At 37.5% G+C, this 19261-nt stretch overlaps 1 protein-coding gene across 3 annotated transcripts in view; it reads left to right on the top strand.

Annotated features, from left to right (window-relative positions):
* The window catches only part of LOC117214754 (FH1/FH2 domain-containing protein 3), a 241713-nt gene that overhangs the window by 52325 nt on the left and 170127 nt on the right, over window positions 1-19261 (top strand). For all 3 annotated transcript variants that reach the window (XM_033461059.1, XM_033461062.1, XM_033461063.1), the window contains exon 2: window positions 17607-17716. In XM_033461059.1, coding sequence (XP_033316950.1) covers window positions 17607-17716 — 110 coding nt within the window. The remainder of the gene's footprint in view (window positions 1-17606; window positions 17717-19261) is intronic.

The following is a 19261-nucleotide window of genomic DNA, read 5'->3' as shown; positions in this document are numbered from 1 at the left end:
TTTTTATTCAATTTGTAAGTCTCGTTGGCACTTGAGTGATCAGGTTATATATCGAACATTGAAAGTGGTTTTTGAACGTAATAGTGGAATATGTATTTTTACTCGAAAAGGATGTCGAAATGTAAGGCAAATTTAAAAATATTACCTGTGTCTCTAGGGTCTAATTAGGTTCTAATTAATTAGTACGCTAACCATTTTTCCAGGTGATTTTTTACCATTCTGATTTTTACCATTTAGTTTCCTCGCCATTTAGAGTGCGTAGATAATAAAACAAGGAAGAAAATGAGATGTCTACAGCGACATATAACTACGTAACTTGAGTTTATCTTTTGACAATGACGATTCTTGCAAATGTAAATAGATTATATAATTTATCTTTAATAAGAATGGAACGCACGTGAAAAGACGGAAATCTCGAAACGGAGAAATTATTACGTACAGGAGATTGCCGATTCAACTGACGGATTAACTCGTCTTGCCCGGGTTCACAGGTTGAAGATAAATTCATCAATTCGTCCTGCGTTTGAAAAAAGGATTACCATTGTTCAGACAAATGTAGTGCGCATCAATTTACTCTCTCCTCGACCCTAACGACGCTACGCCAAGAGTTTCTCCGATTTAAAGAAAGTTTCATGCTTTCGTCGTGTCAACAGTCAAACGATTATTTGTTTGAAAGTTCAAGCGAAATCACAGAAATAATTGGTATTTTGTAACAATTTTGTAATAGGGTGATCGATCGATCGAAATAGACACGACACGTTGCGTTATCGCCACACTTCATTACTTCTTAATAGCTCGTTGATCGAATCACCGATCAAAATTGCTCCTGCGCGGAACAAATTTTTCTTCTTCGTCATAAAATACGATGTAACACGATACGATGATATATCGTTAAAACAATTAAGTATTAACAACTTGTACGAATCGCGCTTAAAATATAAAATATATAAAATGTACCTTTCATACTTGTATTTTTCGTACGATGGTTGAGGTAGGTTAGGGCACTGATGGTTTCTTTTTTGTCGTTAATATAACATAGATGATCAGTTTTTACATCAGTTGGACGTATAAATTTCGATAATTTCCACCTGAAATGTAATTTCTAATTTTATCTCATTAAATTGCAGAGAATACGACAAAACTTTTCAACATTTCCAAGTTTGATATTTCAAGTCGTATGACATGACATCTCATACGATGTTACCTATGTCGTAAGCCGTACCTCGTCCGTAATATTAGACTTTTCTGGATGTATCCGCGGTTTTTGTTTTAACCACACATAAATTCCAAATGCTGCACGAATATGATCGAATATATCTTATATCATTACGTTCTTAATTCCAATAACTACCAGCTAATTTTCTTTTATTCAACGTACATCAAAGAAGTTCAAAGCAAATCTTACAAAAATTGCATCAGTTCGGTATCAATTTGCTACCTTGTTCCTCGCATTACTTTAATTCATTTCCAACCTATTTTTTCACCTTCAAACGCTTAAACAACGATTTATGGAATACAGAATGATATCTAAAACATCTTTTTGCAATTTCTTTCTCTTACAAATTCCGATTGTAATATATACAAAGTCGATACTCCCGTAATATATCACGAAAAACCCGTGTCGAACATTATAGAAATTATTTCACGTAGAAATGTTCACTTTCAAAGGAATTACATACCTGTGTTCTTTCAAAATAAATGTTTCAAGATCGCAGAAACTTGCATGATGACTTCATGCAATCGTCTACATGCAACAGTTGTCGACAAAACAGTGTACAAGTAAAAAAGAAACGAGCGAAAGGGTGCGTCGAATGGGAATTAATTCGAACCAGGTCACGCTCTAATTTCATATTCAAATCGCCGGTTAAACGAGCCGCGTGGTCTTGGAGATCGTGCCCGATCTCCAGCGTCGCGAACTTCGTTTCGCACACCGGTGTATCGCGGCCAACATAATTAAAGTTTCAACGGAAACCGGAGCTCGGATGCAACCGGATCGATGAAAAAAAAATCCTCGCTCCCGGGACGATCGATTTAATTCGTGGAAACCGCGACGGTCCTTGAACCGTTGGTCGCCGGATGTCTTCGTGGAGAGGCCATCGATCGTCAAGGACACGGCTGGTCGAAAAACTTGTCGTTTCGGCAATGCTTGGTTAGTGCGTAGGAATCGTCCCTCCAGACCCTTAAATCTTTCGACGTTGTGACGCGTCCTGCATACGCATACCATCGGCATCGAGCTCTTAATGCAAAACTTGCATGTTCAGAAAGCGTGAAATAATAAATAACTTTCTTGTGTTTCATCATGAAATTTATTTCGTTAATTTTATTTAAGATTATTTATATGTATTTGGAAATTATTATATTTAATATATTGCGATATTAACAACGCGACAAATATTCCAATAATCAGAGATACCGTAAACCTGGATTCGTATTCGTCGTTATAATTTCTGTTGTCGTAAAAGAATCATATAATCCGGCGTGTATAGTAGCATATTTTAATCAAACGATCGTAACATTCATTTTTCCTTCATCGGTGTTATTAAATGGTGTAATTACTATCGGTATTTGTTTTCTATCGCGAAAATTATATATATATAGCTATAGTTATATAACGCGAACGCAATACATTTGACACGACGAATCGACTACAAATATATCCAGAAATAATTGAACATTCAAGAAGCTATAAGTCGACATTAGGCAAGAAATAGTGAGATAGATACGGTTCAGAGTTCAGACAGAGAGACACGCGAGAGAGGCTTGTGAACAGAGAGAAAGAGAGAAAGGGCGAGCGAGAAGAGGACGTGGGTGAAGTGGAGCCTCTCGAGATGAGATGCCATGCCTCTCGAGCCTGTGTTCTTTATCGCGCAAGAACCTGTGAAGTAGGAACAAAGGAATATTCCCGTGGTAAGAATCCTCTTCTCTGGTCGAAATACTCGAGCCAAGAGCCGGAGGATGACGGAAACGATGGTAGGGGGTTGGAGAGTGGCTGGCTGGACGTTTCTAGGATATTATTCCTACCAGTTCTCCGTTTCACCCTGTTTCTCGTTCCGCCACTCCGGTTTCGTCTCTCGTTCGTTTCTGTTTGTTGTCCTCCCCGAATCCTCTCACGTCTCGCAGCAACGAGAAACCGGAGAAACTGTAACGCTCGTTAAATATTTACGAACGATTTACGAGCCTGGAATTTTGCTTATGATTAATTCAATGGTGACAGATTTCTCTTTTTCTCACTTGGAGGAATTGGCGAGAACAGATGAGAAGGAGAAAGATAGATAGCGTGTCGAACACCGACGCGAGATGATTAATGACTTATGGTAATTTGTACGTTCGATTGTGCAATCCTGATAGAATGTAATCGTATTATTTACGCGATGTTACGTAACGGCAATCGCCGTGCGTTATTGCATGGAAATGCTTGTTCCTCGATCGGATCGCTCAGTCGGCTAGCTTTTATCACCGATCTCGAACGCAGATGTGTGGAGTCTGATTAGAAAAGAATCGTATTGCTCCGTCGATGATTGGGTATTTTTGTTAGTGCATCATTTGAATCGATGCGTTTTCCAGGTATAATTACTCAGATGATAAATGTAGTTTATACGTCGCTTAGCTTACTTTCTATTAATCCTTCGATGATGAATCGTTCGCGAATTGAATGCGGACACGTCGTGTTCTAAACAGCTCCGTTTTTCATACGCATTGTTATACATTTTATTTGTCTGTATTACATTGTACGGTTATTTCTTTCTGAACTTTACAAGTCGCGTTACCGACGCTAGAATTACAATAATAAATGCCTTGAAGGAAATTTTGAATACCTCGGATCGCGTTTCTTTAAATCTTCAAATTAAGAACATCGTCTCTTCTGTTTCGTCGATTATTATTTTACAAACGAAGGGAGTCCAATATCTTCCGTCAAAGTTCTTTTACAAAATTTTTGCCAGTAAGAACCTATTAAATTTTCAGAGAAACAAGTACATACTTTGAGATCGGTAAAATTTCACAATTGAACAAAATTTAATTGTTCGTTCGTCGAATATTCCACATTGCGCGTTATGCTGCATTTTTTCTTAAAACCTTCTTTAAATCTTTACAGAAGGGAAATATTGAAATTAAAAGAATTGTATCTTTCCTTCGTCGAATATTTGGCCGGCCACGTGATATCGGTGCGTCTTCCCCGAAGACGAGCACACGGATGTCTAATTTTATCTCCACTCGAGACACGGCAAAAAGAACACGACCAGAGATGTCAGTGTAATCGGCAATGCTCGAATCGAGTTCCCGGCACCGTTCAATCATTCATGCGGTAAACAGGTTCCATTGAAGTCAAAAGCAAGCGCGCCATTCTCCGTCCACCGGCCGTGCAAAAATCAAGTCGTATTTATGCAAGCCGGTGCGTGCTGCTACCTCTCGAGAAATCGTCCTTCCTGCAGGTGCTACTTCGAGGAGTAAGGACAAGGGACAAGGGAGGAAACGTTCGACTGGTTTCGCGTAGAATCGACGAACTTTGTTCCTTCAACGGAAAAAACTTGTTGAAATAGCTAGACTACAGGAAATGTAAATTTAAATTGGGAGTTTTTGTGAAAGGCAACGTTGGGAACTTGAAAAGTATACCTCAGTATAGGGCAAATATTAGATAAATGTAATTGGTATACGAACACGTTCTTAGATATAACAAATTTTATTAAATCAACGTAAATACGTTATCGAATTAATAATAATAATATCTTTCCATTGCTTGCACGTTTAATTCACCTTCGATTCATCGTGATAACAAGAAAAGTTTTATTTTCGAAAAAAAATCTCTGCTCCGTCTGCAAAGTAGCATTGCGATAAAACTGCTCGTAACTTGCAGGGCGACATTCGATGCGACACAGAAAAACGAAGCGCTTGAAAAATACTGGTAATTAGGTGAGAATTTTATCGCGAGGTGAACTCACCGCGGTTGGTTAAACAATAAATTTTGCTCGTCGAACTTCATTAAACGTTCTCCGGATCACTTTTTGAGCGCGTCGACGAATAAGTTCTCAAGAACAAGTAACTTTCTATCTCCAGAATTGCTCTATCTAAACCCCAAACCATTCGCTATTTCCAACTCTGCAGTAGCCACCATCTGCAGACGTTTGAAAACAAACTTTTGCCTCGTTCGTTCAAGATCATTTCGTAAGAAGAAATGCAGTTATAACGCGGACTCTTCGTACGCTTTTCATCGGATAGGAAATTTTCATTCGAACGCGATCCAGGTCGATCAACTTGGTTTGCTGGGCCGTCCAGCATTTCGTCCCACGCAACTCAGTGTTTCACGCGTGTTTCCGTATCAGCTACGAACCGATATATAGGGATTCCCGGTTCTCTCGACCAAACTTTATCAAGACATTTTACGAATTTACAAGGTGATCCATGCAATTGCTCGAAGCTATGTTCTTTTCTCAGTGCAATTTGAAAAATGTCAGAGCGAAAGTTGAATGGTTCGGAGAGTTATACATTTGTGGGACCATCGTTATTTTGTAAAATATCTCTCTTTCATAAATATTTACGTAAAAAGCCACTCAAGTAGATGTATTATAAATAGGAAAAAATTATTATATGAATATAGCTCGTTGGAAATTTTATTAAAAGAATTATAACAAAAATACGAAATATGAAGGGAATGATAACAGACTTAAGATATCGTAAATTAAATGAAGAAATCGTTATGTTTAAAAGATCGATGATCCACTCTGACGAGTTAATTCACCTTCCTCGGTTAACGGGTAAATTAATCTTCAAATAACTTATAAAACTATTCTGATAAAGTTATCCGGATAAACCAGGGACACCCAGTATAACCGAAGATAAAGAAATTAAAAAATGCAGTCACCCAAACGGACGAGCGAACGGATAATTTATGCGGTTTCGCGGTCGCGCGACATTCCGTTTAATTCATCGAAAAATGTTCATAACGACACGCCATTAATTCCAATTCCCGTCATATTATTTACTCGGTTCAAGGATGTATCCGTTCGTTCACGGTACACCGGCTTCCAAGCGAATATCCATCGCCGGAAACATTCGTCGCGGTAAACAACGGCCGGAATTATGGCGCGAAAAGCGGCCAGATACGCGTGGATGCTTTACCGCGAAAATTTTGTTCTCTCACTCGTTCGAAATTGGTCAACCGATAAAACAGTGCTGGAGCTATGGACCACAACTGTCTACCCTCTTTGGTCGTAGTACGTATGTATTTTCAACGGAGTTGTAGGTACACGAACACATCGCCAAAACAGAATTGCCGTTGGCTGTTTCCACAGTTTTCATTATCTCGTACACGTATAATAATTCGGACAGCTTCTGTAGAAGTTTACACGGACCATGATCGTGTGTAGGTTAAGTTAGCGCGGAGTTACGACTAGCGATAGACTCAAGTATGTGCAAGTAAGTTGAAGCGAGAGGCTTCTATTCTATATGCGTGTATCTAAACGCATGTGTACACGCGTGATTAATAGGCATATCCGTGTTTTAATTTACGCAACCGTGAAATTCATCAGAAATTCTCCGTTACAATGCACAGAATGCACATAATATACAGAAGTATTTAAAGTATTCGCTGATGTATAGCGATATAAAGTATATTTTATTCATCTATTCATGAGTTTATTTTAAGGTGGTCTGATTAACAATAAAATCATTAGCGACTGCCAAAAGTGCGTAATTAGTGGTGATTACATGTTCGTAAGATTAAACGAGTTAATCAGTTACATGCAATCGACTAGGTTTGTCTGTTTAAAAAATCACTACGATGTTCGTTATAATATTCGATATTCAGTGGATGAAACTAATCTATGTGCGTACATTCTACATCTCTAGCTATTTATATTCTCAAAAATATAAATTTGCATAAACAGTCACAGTTTACTTAACGTTCGAATTCTGCGAAGAGAATCTTGAGTATCGCGTTTGATTCGAATTAATAACTATATATTGAAGTTGATTCTATCGTTAGCCATTACCAGCCGGAATCTTCTTCGGTTCTAATGGGAATGCCCATCCTTTTCGTTTCGCCCAACGGGATCACCTCCTGGCGTGGATGCACCGCCAGTTTTCTTCCCTGCTTCTCGAGCAACTGGACTAATTTATCGCGCGATTAAGCGAGTTCTTTGCTCGTACTTCTCTCCTTCCTCTTCTTCTTAGCGTTCCTTCGCTTCGTCGTCTTTTATCTTCACGCGTTTCTACGTGAATTTGCTGCATGAACTTTTGGGGGTTGAGGCTGATCCTGACTAGAATTTCTTTCGGATTTTATTTGGAGCAGGCAGATATTTATCGCGGTTCAAGTTAGTTATTAATGCTAGATTTTGATCCTTCTTTGAATTTACACACGGCCGGATAAAATTGCAAGTTGCAAACGATACTCAGTTTTTATTCACGACCTCCATGAAGTTCTACGTTCCGAGCATCTTAAAATTTCCTCCACACTTTTCTAAATCCCTTCAACCGCAGAATCGTAAAAGGCAAGTTCATTTACGGGTGATTCGGGCAGATGGTTCCATAATTCGTCGAGCAGTTTTCATAGTGACGTTCGCGTGGTAAGACGTACCTGTTTCTTTGTTTACGAGTCGAAGGGACAGAATAGTTCATTGCTTGGGCGATTGCGTTTGTCGGTTCTCGTCGCAGAAATCGGGAACATCGTCCGTAATCGTCTGTAATAACAGAGAGGACGTTGTCATAGTTAATCGTTGCGATCGATTACTTCCAAGAAGGTGAAATGTAAAGAACAGTTTATCTCGGTATTGCTTATTTCGTTCAATCCTGCTTAGTCTTGTAAGGTAACAGAGCAAGGAAATAGTCGTCATGGATCATAGTTATAGATTGAAATATTATAGTTTACCGTTGCAAATATGTAAGAAACGGTAGAAATGCAAAAATTACAAAAATAATAGAGCCTTAACCCATTAAGAGGCAACGCTGCGTTAACGCAATATTTCATTTGTCATTTTTTCAATCAGTTGGTATTGTATTATCGAATTCTGTTTTTTAAGCGACTACGAGAAGGAATTTGGCAGTTTTGACAATTTTAAGAAATCGAACTATCTGTAACATTACGATAAGCTGTTTTTAATAAGTTAATATATCACAGTAAATCGTTTTGGAAATATTCGCGACGTTCGAAGGTTCTGGAGCCATTGTGAATAACCGAGGTGTCCAAAAGTTCCATAGATATTTAGAGTATCCAGCAACCATTGAAGCTCTACCTCGAGGAAGATCGACATACCTAAAGAACCTCTGTGGCTCTGAGATTTTAGGATGTCGGTATTGATGTATTATGTATATTTACCAAATGTGCAGCCGGTCAAATTGTAAAGTACAAGTTAAATAATAATAATAAAACAAAAATATATTATATATGCGAGACTCTGGTATCTAGCATAGTTTGGTATCATAGTAACACGTATAACTATACTCTGCACGAGAAATTAATCGTTTTGCAGATTATATGCGATTTTATGTATCAAATGTTTTTTCCTAGGTTCCTGATATTTGTCTTTCTTGTATCAATATTTTTTTGTATTCTTTAATTTGTACTTAACAATTTGTCCAGTTGGACACTTGATAAATTTTTCTAACTTAATTGCTAAATAACACGTGGATGGCTACCCCCAGCGGGATATCATCTTCGAGTCTGACTATTTTACTTCTTTCGTGAGGTCAGGTTCCTTTTTAGTCTTCTTTCTATAAGAGACGTATCAACATATCGACGTTACTCGTTATTGGGTATTTCATTGTTTCTCTCTCTTTTGTATTTTGTATGCTTGATCTTTCGAGAACTTTTACTACGGTTAGTGGTTCGGGTACTTTCTCTTTTACGTTCTTGTGACAACGATACGATGTCTTCCTTTACCGTTCCTCATGATTGAAGAGGAACGCATTCCCGTGCCCACGTGTCGCCCACGTCGCCATTGAACCATGCTAGGCTCGAACGCTCGCAAGCTGTTCTAGGAATCATTCGCTTATTGGCGATCGTTTCAAATTCAAATCAGTTGCCGTCTGTTTTCCGCGTGGTGACGATTATTAATTACCGACACAACGGCTAGGTTTCAAGCTATTTTTACGCTGCGTTACTCATTTCATCAAAGGAATGATACAGTGTGAATACATTAAGGCTATGAAGGTTTCTATGTTAAATGTAAAATACGGATGTAATATTCAGTGGCTGTGAAACGAACAGGTGTTCGTACGCCATTTGACTCGAACGACTATTTTCTGCTTTAATCGTTTAAATACGATAACGGAGCATTATACATTAGAAAGTTGTGCAAAGAAAATTTTTGAAAAAAGACGATCGTCATAGGTGAAAGATCGATTTGTGATTCTATTTTGCTACGTTTTCTTACGTTTGTTTATTACTTATACAGCTGCTTGTTGCAAATTTTACGTGAAATTACGGATATTAAGCACGACCATGTACTACTACATTTAATTTATCAATGATCTTGAATGAATGTTGAATCGCTATTCAACGAGCTTCATTAAAATTTAATTGAAATTTAGCGGAAGCTCGGCGATTCGTTTCCAGTCGATGTAATCTTGCTGTAAAAGTTACTTCATCATAATCGAATCGTAACTCGATCAATTATAACTCGGACTAATTGCCGACAAAATCTGACGAAGTTATTGGCGGTAGTGCGTCGTTGAACAATGGTGGCTGGAAATCGATATTCCCGTATTTCCATGTGTAATTGCTCTACTTCGAATCAACTGTGTGTTACGTAAATCCGTTCATCGAGTTTACGTCAGAAAGGGCTTTTAATAATTAGGCCAGATCGCGACAGTGTTTGATAAACGACAGATTTCTGGCGTAACGACTCAGAACAGTATCGCGAGAGTATAATCGATCGAGGTTGATGTTACGACGATCGTTAAATGGAATAAGAAGCGTCGTTTCAGACTAGAGCTCGCAAATTGATTTTCTGCCTTTACTCCTGGCTGTTAGTAAGAAACATCGAATATTTAAGTATAACGATAGAGAGAGAGAGAGAGAGAGTAATGGCTCACTAATTTTATACTTCGTAATACAACGTTACAGAATGTTGTAGCACGATACTATAAATGTATACTTCGAAATATTTTAATTATCTGTTTAATTAATTTCAACGATTTCAATCAAAATTTGGTACACTTCAGTGGACAAAGTAAACATTCTAAATTTGAGATTATTTTTTCCAGACTGTTACGATTATTCACATATCGTATTACAGATACAACAAATATTAGTAACATTGATTAAATAGAACGATAAACTTTATTACCCGGAACACTGGTACGTGTTACACGCTACAATGAAAGCAAAGTAGCATTTTCTATTTCGCCACAAATCTTTACCGACTTAATAGCCTTCAATAGATAAGGTTATTTTCAATATTGAAACTTAGTTATCCGATTTCTGCTATCGATTTATCTATCGACAGGGTAATTGTGTGAATGGCCTGTTGTAACGCGTTATTCCATCGTGTGTACAGTTTCGCAGCAGGTGATGGCGAACAAAAAGAAGCGAATCGTGAAAGTTTCACATAGGCAAACAGAACGGCTCGGCTATCTCGGTTAATTGTCTCGGAAAGCTTTCGTTTATCTTGTCTCGGGGGACTTCCGTCAAATCGCAGGACGTCCGTGAATTTTCATTATGTTTAGCGATATACGGTTCTGCATAAGCTCGCGCGGGTTCTCGGAAACGTTTCGTTATTTCGGTCTCGTGGGAACGAGTCATGCGACCCTGAATTTACATAATGGAATTGTAACGTTTTCGTAACGAATTTAATAGCTCTTTAATTGTGATTAACTTTGTTATAATGATTATATTTCAGTTAATTTAATAATCTAGGCTTTGTTTTGGGATTATTCGTTAATAGTATACAAAGACCATAGAGAAAGAGAGAGAGAGAGAGAGAAAACGATTGATAATGATTGGCAATGAGCCACATTTTTTATGTTTCACAAAAAAAACAATTTTAAAATTCAATATATTCTTAGATAATAGTTGTTAACCGTTTACTATAGATTTGGTAATAAGCAAAGTTACCAAAAACCTTTGCTCTGAAAAAGTAACAGGGATAAGTAAATTAATTGTATAAAACTTATTTTTTTTTATATATATATTTTTATTCTGTAATCAAATACAGAAATTTCGAAACAGCTTCGTTTGACCTCTCGCAATATCATTTTTGTGTTGTTATTGTTCCCTATATTTCGTGCACGAAATGCGTCGATTACACGGATGAAGAGTGACATTGGGATAGGATATTTGCCAGTTGCTCAAACGAGTTCCTGCAAACAACGCGCTCCCTGAAGGATAGGAAATGGAATCGCGCGAAGCATACGTCAGTCAGGGAAAATCGTAGCAACGTCCAAAAGGGAGGGTCAGACCCTGGTCAGTTTGCCGCATCATCGAGTCGACGCTCAACGGTTCACGCTTCCTGGAGTCGACATGCGTTATGTCAACACGTGTTGCTTGACCACTGGGAGATTCAAGGGTTAATTATTACGTCGCTTATGTGAATTGTATTGTACGCGGAGGGAAAAGTAATTTTAGGGAAGAAAAGGGAAAGAAAAGAAAAGGGTACGATCAAATAAGTGGTTCAAAAGGATAGTTTATATTCGAGGTTTTAATAGAAATTAGTTAAAATTATACGTTCAATACATAACATGCATAATATGTTGATAGAAGACAACATTAAACTAGAAAAACTTTAAGCTAGAAAAATTTACCGAATGTCCAGCTGAACAAATTATAAAGTACAAATTAAATAATAATAATAATAAAAGAAAGACAACATTTCGCGAGTTGATGTAGCTCTTGGGAATCTTAGAGCACAATTTTATAACACGATTTATAGGATTTAAAAACTTTTCAGCGTTTAGATTTCAACAAAATTTGTGTTTCAAATACTCTTTGAAAATTTGCAACGTTTTCACGGATCAGAGTTCGAATTTTTATATGTACATCCAGAATGCAAAGATAGAGTCGTAAAAGAAATGTCATTAGGTTATCGAAGATTTCGATCTTTATCGGATTCGTTAATTGTATTTCTAATTTGTAGTAATATATTTCAAATTTTAATCGCTAGAACTTCCACAATCAAGTGATTGGTCTTTATCCCTGCGTAATTCACATTCCAACGCGGCTCTATCGCGTTAACTTGTAATGGAGATAGCGCGGTTGTGTCATCGTGTGCTACATTACAGTATCGGAAGAAGCCTTACAACTTTCGCCATCGATATCGACATACGACTTAGTTAATATAGAACGGCGAACGCGTAAATCCTATACTATACGAGTAACCATATTCTTACATAAAACTGACGATATAATTCCACGAAGCTAAATTAAATTACTAATCAGCTGTGGATTTGAAACGAAACAAATTCGATAGAAATCCGTATTCGACGTCGTTTTCTTCGGTCGATTAACTTACATCTTTCCATTAATTATTAATCAAAACTAATTGTCAACTATACAATAAGAATTTCCACGTTGCTCAAATATTTTGTTTTATTTTTTGGTAGTTTATTATCGAATAAACTCGATACAGAATTGATCCGCATCTTTTACTCACAATCTATCAATTATTATTTTTTTTTTTTTATTATTACTTAATTTGTACTTTACAATTTGTCCAGCTGGACATTCGGTAAATTTTTCTAGCTTAATTGCTAAATAACATGTAGATAGCGGGATACGATCTTCGAGTAATCTATCAATTATAACAGCGAATCTAAAAATCCTGAAGGAAGTTTAGTCGCGTTAGAACGATATTCTCGCGTGGCAGCTATGATTGTAGTTGATCTTTTGATAGAAAACAGACGTTCCGTGTCGCAGCGAAAGAAGCAGTCTGGAGGCTGCATCCACTTGAAACGCGTCGACGGCGACGCATCCGTGAAAAGTTTCTTCAGCGTAGATTTGCGAGGACGTGTGGCAACATTGAACTGTCCGTAGGGAAGACATACGAGACCCGTGAGACTTTAAGTGGCTAATTAAACAACTTTCCCATGATGCGTAGATCGGATAGGAAACTATCAGAGCGTGGTAAAACTGGATTAATGTTATGATTAATTAGATCCCTGATCTCTCGAAGGATTGACGTGTACCTACGAGGGTACTGTTTTCACTTTGCCATTTGATGTCGGCAATGTATCGATCGTAGAACGCGCTGGATCTTCTTTGACCAGATTTTCTCGTAGAACAGCGATCGAACGTTAATGCAACTGTTTATGTAACCTCGAAGTCGACGTGCTTGGTAACTCGCCTTATAAAAATGTTTATCTCACAAAGAGATTCATCGTCTTACAAACATGTTTTCCTATTGAAAATATTATTTCGGATTGTTATCTCGGATGGATGGGTTATCATCCGTAATGTATTATTATTCTCTATCCGTATTTATAATGATTTTTCATATGGAACACGTAGAAAATTGTCGAAGGTTGTTAATGATGAAAGATAAATTTATCAAAGATATTGAGCGCTCGTTATTTGCTTTAATGTAGCGGGATGTTCATTTTCTTGAAACATAAGAGAAACAGCGACGAAAGAGAAGGACACAGCCAACAAGTAATTTCCTTGTCGAAGCAAGATACTGTTGGCCGTTTTAAAACCATTAATTTACAGACTTCCAATTAATTAAGCATTTCATAGTCGAGTAATTACGTTTAATCGGTATTAATCTCAAACTGCTAAACTAGTTTTTTTAAATATTCCGAGTATATTTACTCGGCCCTCGTCCATTCCATTTTTCTTTTAACTCATTCAACAGTTTGTATAAATATATATATATATATACTTTGTTCGTATACAGAGTATAACAAATCTCTGTTTCTTTAGTTGTATTCATGAAAATCTAAATTTGCATAAACATCCGCAATCTACTTATAATCTAATATTACGATTCATCGTCCTTTCTCTAAATCGATTACATCCGATCACTTAAATCCATCTCACGTTTCCTATCCACCATACAATTTCCTTTTCCCATCAACTCAAAGTTTTACCATCGTTTCCTTTCTCCTTCAGCCCGTTAACATTCTTACGCAAGCGACGCAAGTTCAGCAAGCAGAAACAAGCGGAGTGCCATTGTCCAAGATGACGATGCAGTGGTCGCTTCCGGTTGACCAATTTCGTTGTGGGCTTGAAGGCCAGAGATCGTAGAGAACGCAGCCTCCCGTCACGTGGATTACGTAAGGCAATTCGCTTTCCACCGAATGCGGGACGCCTAGAAACCGGAGAAATGCAGCGCGTGCTCGAACGAGCCTCTGCATTATAACCGGCGCTCCGTTGCCGGCAGACTATTTTGAAGCTGTGATTTTTAGAAATATGGGTCAGCCGCGTGCTTCCTGTCCCCACTTGGCGCACGCCGTGTACACGCACAATTTCGTTCTCTCGTTTTGTTTCAAACTCTCGCTCGTTTCGCTTCGATTTTCTCCTATTTTCGTTCCCCTCGTTCTTCCACTTAGCGAGAACGCAGGTCTGAAAATTTATCGTCAAGGCGATTCTTATTTGTTTTCCGCCTTCGGAGTTCCGTTTTTATCGTAATCGGTTTCCCTTGTATATTTTCTTTTTCTTATCGATATCGGTCTTACGAATTTCACTGTTTATTAACCTATTCATTAACTATTAATTTATTAACTATTTCATTATAGAAAAACGTTCATGAAACTCGAAAATGACAAGCTTAAGCCTACACGATACCAAATTCCTTTGGTGAATAATTTTCACGATACCAATTTCTATTCTTCTGAATAAATTTAAAGCAACAAAAGCTCGTCTTAAAGTAACAATAAAAAAAACCTCATACTATCGATTAGAAACTCAAGTTAATCAGCATCATTCAATTATTCGTTTAAAGAAGCAACATGAAAACAAATCGATTCACGCACAAACGAACGCTCGTCGCCAACTTATTTTGTCATTAGTATAAAATCACTTTCTTCCTTTTACGCTAGTCATTCCAAGACATCCTGTACATTAGAGATCGAGAAGAAAATCTCATTTCAGTCTGATCAATCGTCTCTGAGCTACAGAAAAACCAAAGTGCCACTGAACGTTAATTAGTAGCGTTTAAACGATGGTTCGACGAGACATCGTTGAAAAGAACGCGTTACAGTCGCCGCGGAAGCGGACAACAACTTTTCCAGCGACAACGATCACAAATATGGTGGCCTAGGTAGCTCGACTATTTTTAAAGCGACATTTAGCTTTCGCCTATGGCTTCTCAACTGGCTGCACATTATTTTTCTCTCTCTCGTCTCCTTGTTTTCGGCTTATCCTCTATTACTTTCTCCTCTGCACCCTCCATTTTCCCCCCTTCAACCGTCCTACCTTTTTTCTTCTCTCGCTGCTACGCGTCTGTTTCTATTCCCCCGCATTTCCCGTAATATCTTTCCGTTCGTATCCTCGCGCTGTTATTTCTTCTAGGCTGGCAACATGCCGTGGAAACAGATGGATCTTAATCTTGCAAAGCGGCGATGTCTCGAAGAAAGAATCTACGGCGTAGAAAAGAAAGGCTTCATTTCAGTTAGGATTATTTACCTTTCAGGATTTATCGTCTGACGATTTGGTGGTTGAAATCGAGCGACAGCGTCGAGACGCGACTCGATGGAAGATTTTCCGTGACGTTTCTCGAGTGCAGCGATTGATTTGTTTATATAGAGAAAAAAAATGATAACACCTGTGTTCATAAATTTTTTGTTTATAAATGTTTATCGATGACCAGTGTTCAGTTATGTACGTAATTATCGTTCGAGAATATTTTTTACGAATTGAATGAAACTTGACTCGGACCATTTAATTGTGTATTTTATTTCAAACCGCAAATATATCGATACACTCAATTAGACTCTGTCTCTGTCTTATTTTTTAACATATAACTGTATATGTCTGTTTTTTTCATATTTCTGTACACATTAAAATATTATATCTCCTTTGATCTACGACAAAATTACAGTTAAAATTAGCATAATTACTTTAAACGTCCCAACGTTTAAATCCCCTTTTTTCAACTTTAATTTCATCTTCGCTTATTTGATCGTTAAAAACCGAATAGATAGGTGAACAAGGAAATAGAAGATATTTCAAGCAGCAAAACTTTAATCCTACTTGATGATTTACGCAGATATTTCCACTTAATCAAACGTCCAGAACGATTTAATGAAGTGGTATCCATGGTCATTATTAGTCCCGGTATTTCTAATATAATTAAATTATATCTATAATTCACGAGCTTATGGCGTTTCTATTTTCGAGACAACACGATGATGTAACCGGTGATTTAATACGCCGTGTGTCCAGCGAAACGGGACCACCTGATGCCAGATGAAGAGATTATCATGTTGCATAGACGGACACGGAGTGCGTGGACCAAATGATCCGCAGATAAATTTAGCAGATTAGCCGCATTAGCCCGGATTGTTGAACCGTAAGGCGCCCATTCGTTCGTTGAACTCATTCCTTGGATGCTACCAAGAAGCTGGATGATGAGAAAAATCCAGATTCTTCGCTTTAGTAACCCAATAAGGGTTAACGAGACATCGCATACACAATTTTCTCATTTTTCCACTCGATTTATATTGTTGAGATATCTACATTTTCGCAAAAAGATTGCCGATCTTCCAGCTGTTACAATTTCTTCGACCATAATCGTGCAATAGTCGTACGCACAGAGATGCTATTACACTAGGCGGAGCGAGAAAATTAAGTTGGACATTTTCTAAAAAAAAACTTAGAATATCAGACACTTCTACGTAGCTTAATACATTTTTTTACGATTTAAACTCGAGGATCGCATGATTCGCACGAATTTAAAGACCGAAATTCCATTTCTTGAGTCGTAGTCGTTAGAATGCAAATCTGCATAAATATCCTCAGTCCACTGATCAAATGCAAAATTATGTTCCGCTATCGTGGCCTATATCGCGCAGCAATAAACCGTAGACGAATAGTTTTTCGTAGCGTAGTTAAATTTCTGTGGCCGCAAAGTGGCAGCAGTTTAAAATTAGGCGACGAGTACGGGAGCTGTTCCCGCCCCTGGATCGCGAAACATAAAGGCTGCCTCTTTGCTCCAGGCTACTCTTGCAACGACACGTTATTTTGGAAGCGGCAACTGTTACGAGGAAATTGACCGATGCTTAACTGGTTATCATTTCCGACAGCTGGCAACCTTCTAATTTGACGCCACGTCGTAAGTTGTAATGTGGCTATCGTGACATAACGCTGACACGTTGGCTGCTTGTCATGTATTAAGTCGAATTTTGATGTCCTTATTTGCATACGTGCTACGGTAGATACCCAAGTAATTGAAAAAGAAGTCTACCCTTTATATAGATGAAATTTCGTCCGAATGTTAGAATTGTAATAAATGCGTGACGATACCTGTTAGTAAATTTTTGAAACAGTTTACTACTACTAAAGGTTATAAATATAAGTTTGAAAGCTAGTGATAAGATATATTGTACAATTGGTAGCGTGCATCGTCTCGAGTTGTACAGTGTGGAAATTGTAAAGAATTCCGTGATTAGTAACACTTTATAGCGACAACGATTATCGAATTCATCGATTTAACGATTTCCTTTGTTTATTTGTTTTACAGCTTGATGATACGGCGCTCCAGCTGTATAAAGATGGCGATTACGGCGCTTATTTGGACCTTGAAGCCTCCATCAGCGAGCAACAGGAAGAATTCGAAGGTTTCCAGACCAAGTAAGTCTTCTCGTCATTCGACATCCTTAATAACAAGCATCACGCTTTAATTACTTTAATTACCTACTCCATCCCCTTACAAATGTTCTATAGAATCAGTTAGATAGGGATTTCAATGTAAATTACGATTAAAATTAATACGGATAAGATAGACAAATATTTAGAACATTGTCGTAATTTTATAAGTATACGAAGATCATCGCCTCATATCGTATCATATTTCAAAACAATACAGTAGATGCTAGGACGTAACGTGTTTTATGATTAATCATGAGTAATTAGAGGAACTCTGTCGGAGACAAATATTTTGTCGAGCTTGCAAGATGCATGGAGAACTTGGAGCCCCGTCTCTGGTACCTTTGATCCCGTGGGATTCGATGTGCTTTACCTACCTCGTGTTGGGACAACTGAATTATACAGCAACTGTTCCTAAGATATATGAACAAACTTTGCAGGCATGTTTTTAGTAAGCGTGAGGACGAAAAGATATCGCGTAAATGTAGTAGAGTTAAGGTCTTTTAACGTTGCATATTGAGCTGAATAAACTTTCCCTCCGATATAAACCGAGGAATTCGTATTTAAGGGATCTATTTAAATTGCAAAGTTCCATTGTCTGAAATGATTTGGAATACAATACTCGTAGTTGTGTATCGTTTGAAATAACCAATCTTTCCACTTTCTACATAAAGCACAATCCAAATATGTCAAATGTTTGGACGACCTTTTTATCGGAATAATATAGTTTTTTCTGTAGTTGATACTTAAATCAAATACGTTAATTAAATTTTTGTATCGGAGCATCGTTAATTTGAAACGGAAGACGGGCGTACGAGTTCACGAGAAAAGACTTGCAAGACAATGCAATAAGAAAAAGCTCGTTGCCAGGAGCCGTGTTATATGAAATTAAATCAACAGCACTAAGGCAGTATGACGAATCGTGTAGATAGGGAACCGTGAGAGATTGATGACACTGATCTCGAGCTAGGCTATTGACATACTACTGTGAATTGGAAAGAACGCCATTGAAGAAAAAGCGGGTTTCATTGCTATTTTGACTTGTTTTCGTCGACACATATTTCATTCAGTCGAACTTAATATGTTCTTTACTCTTGTTTGACACATTTCTTCGCCTTTCTCCTTTTCTTTCTTTCTTATGTCAATCATTAACAGTAACGCGATTGTCAGCAAGAAATCTAGATTTCAAGTTCGTAATTACTTGGGAAAAAATAAATCTGATAGAACAACTTGTCAGCGTAATTAATTTGGACTAATTGTTTGCCAAAAGAGACGTTTAATAGTTTGACGAAAGTAATTTTTAGGATTTCGTTTCTTCGATTCCATTAATCATTGATATATATTATTAGATCGCGAACGTTTTTACATTGACGGGAAATTTAAACACATAATAAACAAATATGTCGATTAATATACAAACACAAGTTAACTATGTTCATAAAAATGTGAAATTACATCAATATCCACAGTCTACATACTGCAGTATATTGTAACTACAAAATTGATTAAAATTCAATTCAAATAATTCAG

Source organism: Bombus bifarius, unplaced genomic scaffold (assembly GCF_011952205.1).
Source record: "Bombus bifarius isolate JDL3187 unplaced genomic scaffold, Bbif_JDL3187 scf7180000009243, whole genome shotgun sequence".
Lineage (NCBI taxonomy): Eukaryota > Metazoa > Arthropoda > Insecta > Hymenoptera > Apidae > Bombus > Bombus bifarius.
The sequence above is the reverse complement of the archived record's forward strand: the minus strand, read 5'-3'. Positions and strand labels throughout refer to the sequence as shown.